Source organism: Arachis hypogaea, chromosome 9 (assembly GCF_003086295.3).
Source record: "Arachis hypogaea cultivar Tifrunner chromosome 9, arahy.Tifrunner.gnm2.J5K5, whole genome shotgun sequence".
NCBI lineage: Eukaryota > Viridiplantae > Streptophyta > Magnoliopsida > Fabales > Fabaceae > Arachis > Arachis hypogaea.
In genome coordinates, this window is record NC_092044.1 from 55,753,268 (window position 1) to 55,760,969 (window position 7,702).

General features: G+C 36.1%; 1 protein-coding gene across 1 annotated transcript; it reads right to left on the reverse strand.

Moving 5' to 3' along the window:
* Positions 1–729: 729 nt before the first annotated feature.
* Positions 730–5,480, reverse strand: LOC112710916 (protein PHOSPHATE STARVATION RESPONSE 1). Its single transcript, XM_025763390.2, has 8 exons — positions 4,967–5,480; positions 3,623–4,082; positions 2,979–3,138; positions 2,805–2,881; positions 2,654–2,693; positions 2,079–2,139; positions 1,282–1,351; positions 730–1,203 (listed from the first exon to the last, which is right to left on the reverse strand). The coding sequence occupies exons 2-8, from the start codon at positions 4,037–4,039 to the stop codon at positions 988–990; spliced, it is 1,041 nt and encodes a 346-aa protein (XP_025619175.1). The 5' UTR covers positions 4,040–4,082; positions 4,967–5,480; the 3' UTR covers positions 730–987.
* Positions 5,481–7,702: the final 2,222 nt, after the last annotated feature.

Sequence of the window (7,702 nt, forward strand, 5' to 3'; positions counted from 1 at the left end):
TCGATCGTGGAAACCTGGCAAAGTAGGGCGTGAACGTCATCTTCGTTGAAGCAGAAAAGGCCGAGGTTCTTGCCAGTGGAGGCTCCGACAACTAGCAAGAACTCCTCCGACGGGTTGCTAAGTGCGTACATAAGGAGGTCGTGAAGGAACAAAAAATAGACAGGGAGGTCGTGGAGGAACTTAATTCTTCTTCTTGGCCAGAGACGAGATGAACAGAGCTTGATTGGAGAAAGAAAAGCAGAAAGGTGACGGAAACACCTTCTTCTTTGTCCAGAGAGAAAGAACACAAATTTAAAGAAAATCAAATTCTTTATTTATTTATTTATTTATTTTTTATATATGTTTTTGTTTTGAATTTTTTATTTTTAAATTGTATCAAATTTAAAAATATAAAACCAAAGTTAATTAAATTTTGACTAAATTAAAAGGATCAAAATATTTTGTGTCCAATATAAAAGAAAAGAATATGTAAGTTTTTTTATAAAATTAAATAATAATTATTTTTTTATTTTTATTCAAATATAAAAATAATTTAGTAAAAATATTGATATGATATGTATTTAAAAAAAGAAAAATTAATTACTGACGTAAAAAATATAATCTACATGTTAATGTTTTAATTTGTCCACATTTTTATTTTAACAATACGTATGAATTTATTACGGTACCCAAAAAAACGCCATTAGTTAATATACAATATCAACGAACACAAACATAACTCGGTAATGATTCTAGTTGAAACCCAATAAGATTCTAGAAGTTACTATTAAATATTCCAAGAATATACAACAAATCTCTGAAGTAAAATTTTTCCAATTGCTAAAATTCACCCCAGATCAAGTAACCAATCATAATGTTGAAACCAAATTACTGATTCAAGAATCCAAAGTCACAAGCAGAACGGGAAAGTTACCATCACGTTATCCCCCTACAATCATTAACTCTAAGACCTTCAAAAGTTCGAAGAAAAACAAATAGTTCTAACTTTCATAAACTTTTAACCCGTTTTGGGGGAGGCGCAACCAACTGCTCGTCTCCCTGTTCCTGTTTATCATTGTCGTCGTTCTGGGGTTCTGAATTTTCATTTGTATGTTGCCCCGTGCTTGATATTGGAGCAGAGGACGAGCCCTCTATCTGTTTTTCAAACATCATCTGAAGACGCTTCCCTTGGTCTTCAATTTGAATCTGCAACTTTCTTTGTATCTGCATAATACGCATAATATCAGAATATTACTAGTGGCATCTTTCCTACAAAATTTGGGAACAAAAACAATTAAGTACCTCAAGTTGTTCATGAAGCCGCTTTTGAAGTTCCATCTGCAACCTCAATGCTTCAGTTATCCCCTTACTCCTGCAGCCACAATCCAGTGTGTGTTTCTGGGCATTAATTACTCACTTCAATGCAGTTAAAGCAAACACATAAAACGGTACATATCAGAAATGCGAATGATTAAGTATATAACCATGGGGAAAATTGAAACCTTCTTGTCCAGTTTTAAAACCTACTTAATCTTGCATTTTGTTACGGTCTAGCTCCCAGGCTGGTCTAAAACTATGACCGGCCCAAAAGCACCCTTCTTGGGAGCATGATGGCTGATAAAGGACATAATCTGGATCATATTCATGTAGGATTCTGCGTATATTCCGCATGGATCTATCCGGATCCTTCCCAGATTCACCCACCAAACACCATAAATAGAGGGCGTAACACTCAACCAAGGTATGCTATCTACATCCAATCCTTATACCTCATAGACTATTACTAACTTAAGCACCGGAACCTATTGCAAGTACACCCCCACCTCTGTGGAGATGCCAGCCCAGAGCAAGGAGATCCGCCTCAGCCTCGTATCCCAATCTTATTCATGTTCCACTACTACAAGAGGTAATCACAATCTCACCTCCCGAACGCATTTTAAATTCAAATGTATATGATATTAGAAGTTACATTGAGGACATTACACTCTATGCTTGACGAAATAAAAGGAGATGACCATCGCCAGCAAAAGGATCAGTCAATCAAATGTGTTGGTGCCATAAGAAAATATTCATCATTAAGAAGGTTACAAGTAACTCACGTTTTTAAGTCTAGAGGATTCATTTCTTCAATTGAATCCATCAACTTTTTCTCAGGAGCTCCTGCAATACATGCAGAGAACAGAAAATCATTCAAACTGTTATTTCTCAAACTTGCCAAAAAGAACACAAATATGCTAGTCCGCGACAAGAATTTTAACATCAAGTAGATTCCTTTATCTTAAAAGTATGAATGTGACAACACTTTGCTCTTGAAAGATGCAAGTGACATCGAATAGGTCCCTAAGAACTCCTTTTGGAAGAAGTTAAGAGACCTGTATATCACATGAATCTTTTGTAAACCTGTTTGACATCACATGCATCTTTCAGAAATATATTTGTCGTCAAACAACTTTCAACGAATAAAATGATGTCACTTGTTAACTTTTGGGGCTAAATCAATGTAAAAAATATTTTGGAGACTATATTGTATGCTCACTATTATGTTTTTAACGTAACGCAAAGGGAATAGGAGCAGAGAACACTGAACAAATAAGGGAGCATGAAAACAAAATGTGCTTTATGAAACATTTTGGGGTGAGGAAATGGAAGAGATACTAAGTAAATTTACACATACCTTCTGATGGCTCAGGTTTGTATCGGGCAGTTCTATATTTCTGAAACCAAGATAGCCATATTCCATGATATAAAAAAAAAAAAAAAACCATTGATAAATAAATACACGTCCTCATAAGAGTTAAAAAGGAAAAAGATATAAAAACAACCACCTGAAGGTGGCTTTTCACATGATATATGGTAAGGCCTTCAACTTTCATTAGGTTCAAGACTCCTTTTGGAGTAGCCTCTGTTATGTTAAACACGATGAGACAACAACAAATTAAGAACTTCTAATATCACTCAGTGAGAAGGACAACTGCAACATTGTGAAGAAGTTAACATACTCTCACTACCACCAAGCTGATTCACTGCCTCTACAAAGGCCTCATGAAGCTCCGGAGTCCAACGCATTCTTTGCTTAGTTTGGGGTGTGGTGGAGACCGAGTCTGGAAGACCGTTAGCTTCAACAGATGGCACTTGCTGCTGTATTGATAACTGACTTTCCTGCATCATGAGAGAAGAATACACTTCTGTACCTTAAACACAAAAGTACATAAATAAACTGTGCAAAAAAGAGTTAAGATGAAAGACCTATAGATTTCAAGATATTTAGAAGAAACTGTGGCTTTAAATTGCCATTTGCAATTACAATTGCTGCTGCAATATTTTTGTTGGGTACACTTTGCATTCACTTCATAGCAACAACTGCTACCGCAACCACAATTTAAAAGGCGATGAAATATATGCACTTCCTCATACCAAGTGGTGGATGAAAGGAGAAAAACAAGAGAACTGCATTCCGCCATGCACACTTTATGATTGTGCACAGAACTAGATGTATGTTGACCAACTAAAATGACTTTTCGTCTTCATTAGTAACTACTAACTACTAACAAGGTGTGAACTGCCACCGACATGTTCTAGTTAACTTGACATGTAAGACAGCATTTAAGACTTGCACGGTGAACCACTATAAAGTGAAGCAAACCTTTGGTTTTGGCTCTGCTACATTGGTATCACTGACAAACTGGTTCCAATTTAGCTGAAGAGGATCATCATCAGACATGAAGGGATCAACCCACTCAAAATCAACAGCCTTTGGATTATCACTGGATGAGAATGGAGCACTATACACTGTATGATCATTCTGGAAAGGAGCGTTGTTATTATCAGGAAACAAAAGAATATTGTCGAACAGATCCGCTCCCCAGGAAACATCATCAATTTGTCGCAGCGGCTGAGAAGCTTGTGTTGTTGCATGGATTTCGGAAGCGGTGGGAAATGGCACGCCATCATCAGGGAAATCAGCAGGGGTTGAGAACATATGACCAACACTTCTGATGTTGGAATTTATTGATGAAGCCTGCGCTGCAGATGTAGGAAGAACAGGAAAAGATGAAGACATGGTTATCTCTGCTGGTTCCCAATCAAATTTGCTTTGCAATGACCTGCAACATATTTATGTCAATCGCTGAACCAGCACTAACAATAACTAAGTCTTGTACCACGAGGTGGCATCAACTACATAAACAAGACTATGCTACAATGTTTTACTACATTGAAATCATTAAACCACTCAACCAATAATGAGAAATGATCTACACCCAGAACATAATTTGACAATTCATATATTTTGCAAGTAAACCAAAAGAGCATAGGAAGACTCAAGAAAATAGTTGAATTACAAGGGCACTAATAAAAGTAATAAAAGTTCACAAAAACGGAGTCAGTCCAAAACTGCAAGGTGGGATTAGAAAGTGAAAGATATCATGAGAGTTTGGTGATGATGAAGGTTTCTCTAAGCTAACCAATTTCACAAGAGTCATCAAATTGGAATTCAGTAATTCACCATTCACTACACAAATCACATCCAAAACACCCATCAATCAATTAAATTATTATTAATAATACAACAAATGAACAATAAAAATAACAACCAACCACCCAGCTTAGAAGATGCTTTTTTTCCTTTTGTTTCATTAGATAATCATAATCTTCTCTCTTGAGGGATCCCAATACAAACCAGAGCAGAACAAATCAAAACCACTTGCACAAAATTTCCAAACTTCGATAACAACCCATTAGAATAAATAAATAAATAAGTAAATAAATTGTAACTTAAATAGCAGCTATGATGAAGTCAAATTGATTTCTCATACAAAATTCCTGGCAAGACATAATTAACAGAAGAACATACTAAAAGGAAAACCAAAAAGCTAGTAATAATCTATCTGATATGAAGGGAAGGAATCCATCCAAGTCAGAATAACAATAATTAATAAATAGATACAATGAAAGCCGAGGTTGATAGAACTTGACAAGTTGAAGTTACCTAGAAACAAAGGGCAGGATTCAGCAAAAAGAGCAAAGATTGTTGGGAGCAGAAGGTTTTAATGAATAATAGGAACTATGTTTTGGGGTTTGTTAATGTTGCTGTCGTCCCATAAAACGGAGGGGACGTACGAGGCTGCCGCTACTTTTTTCCCAAGGTTTTTGTTTTTTTTTCAAGTTTGACCCTTTTCCTCGTATTTATGATTGTACTTCCAAACTCCCCAAGTTGACGTCACGTACAAATTATGGAGTCCCTATGTTATCAGAATCGAACCGGATCAGCTGGTTTGACCAAAAAACTGATAAACCGATGATCTAGCTGGTTCGATTTGCTATGTGGAATTGTGGATCGTTCATGTAATTCGTATCGAACTGAGAGCTGTCAACCAAGGGAACAAGCCACGGCTCGAATCATGAATTTGAGAGAGGAAAAACTTTAACAATATCATGTTGCCCACCAAACCAAATAACTCTTCGATATACATGTCGTTGATAATGATGCATATGATATCAACTCATTTAAGTGTCACACATTTTTTGTTATATAGTTTATATATGCTGAGACTCATAGTTATTATAGAGATCTTATATATTATATATATAAATATATAAATGCATGGATCATATTATAATATATATATTATGTTTTATTATAATTTAGATATAATTAAATTAAATTAAATTTAAATGAAGATTTATTTATTTTTTATATTTATATTTTTTTATATTTATTTTTTTATATTTATATATATTATGTTTTATTTTTTCATATTTATATATTATGATTTATTTGTTGGGATCTATCTTTTAAGTGAGATAGTAGAAAAGATTTGGGGGACAATTACTTATTTTGGCCAAGTAAAGCCGGCCCCTCTTGTCGTGTCTGACCTCTTATTGGGTAAATAGTAGAGACCATCCTTTTTGGGTAGACCTTTTTATTCTTATTCGATCTGGCTTTATGTTTTGGATCAGGGTATGAACAGTGCTCCTGCTTGAGTTTGAGCTTTTGTGATGCCGAGTTTAAGCATTTTGTGGCTTTAATTTTCGTTGTCGGATACACCGCCATCAAAAGGTCGGGTACTTGACGTGTTTTGAAATTTTGAAACGTTACTTTAAAGGAGCGAACATTACGCGGTAGTTCTCTTGGAATCCACACATGACTTTGAAAAGAGGTGTAAAATGTCCCCTTTGCTCCTTCTTTCTTATAAAAAGCTTCGTGCCCTCCTTCTTTTCCCTTTTCTATTTCTGAAAACGTTTCATTTGCCTTTCCTTCCTTCATCGAAAAAACTCCTTTACTATTCTTCCTTTGTTTCTTACTTCGTAACCATTTTTTAGTTTCAAGATTTTCTTGATCTTGATTCTTTTGAAGAGTTTTTGGTGCTTCAAAGAGGATCGTTCGTGTTTTTGCTGCTTACTGTGCCCTTTTGTTTTTGAATTTCATCAAGGTTGATGCTTTTATCCATTTTTGTTTGTTGTCTCGACTGTTCTGGGTTCTTGAAATGGTTTTGAATGGTACCCTGAGTGGTGATTATGAAATGTTGGTGAAAAATTTTATTTTTATATTGTCGATACCTGTTATGTCTTAGGATTTCTTTGAAAGCTGTTTAACTGTTGCTGTTTTGTTGCTATGGATTGTAATTATGTTGCCCCCAAATGGCGTCGCTATCCTTTGTTTCAGAAGTGGCGCCGTTTCTAATTCATGGATTTGAATGTAGAAAGGAAAACTTTTTGTAATCATATTCGTCAAACTATTTGTTGAGAACCCGAGTTCTTTAATGACGATTTCTTTATTGCATTTGTAGGTATAGCTTTATGTCTCGATCCGTTGTTCACGACATGTCAACAAAAGTTCCTTCTTCACTTTTAACTTGGGTAGATACTTTTGTCCTTATCGTTGTCCCTGTAATCGATAAAGAATACGTTGAGACCATTCGTAGGCATCATAGGCTCTGTAAGAATCGAAAAGATGAGTAATACTAGGGTTAAGTACGATTTTGGTCCCTAACGTAGAGGCCGAAAATTTGTTTCATCTCCAAGTTTTTTTTCTTACAAAATCGTTCCTAAGGTTTAACCTAATTTTAAAATCGTCCTTCGGACAATTATACCCTTACCCGCTGTCACTATTTCTTCATCTCCTCTCTTGATCTGCTTCTTCATCCCTGCTTCTTCATCTTCTTCATCTTCAGCAGCATCAAGATTCCAGATTCAAGCCAAATCAGAAGCAGAAATTCACCCAATCAACATAGCATGACATTGCAGCAACATCAACATATCCAAAACCCATATCATCAATAGACAAACTCGATATTCCACAAGCAAAAAAATTCCACAACAAAAAATTTAGATATTCCAAATCAGAATCACCAAGCAAAAAATTTAAATATTGCACAACAAATTCCACAACAAATTTAGATTATGTAAGACAAATAAGAAATTCAGTTCACAAAGAAGAAGAAGAAGAAGAAGAAGAAGAAGAAGATGGTCGTGGAGAGGATGCAGGAGCAGTGATGGGCAGCGAGGAGAGCAGCAAGGAGAGCGATGAGTAAGGAGGAACAATAGCGAGCGGTGAGGGACGAGGACCGGCGGCAGTGGTGGCAGCTGCGGCAGTAGAGGACGCGAATCCCTTCAGCTCGCGCATCCCTCTCTCTCTCTCTCTCTCTCTCTCTCTCTCTCTCTCTCTCTCTCTCTCTTTTCGGGGTTAGCGACGGTGGCTCAACGACGGCAACAAATCTAGTAC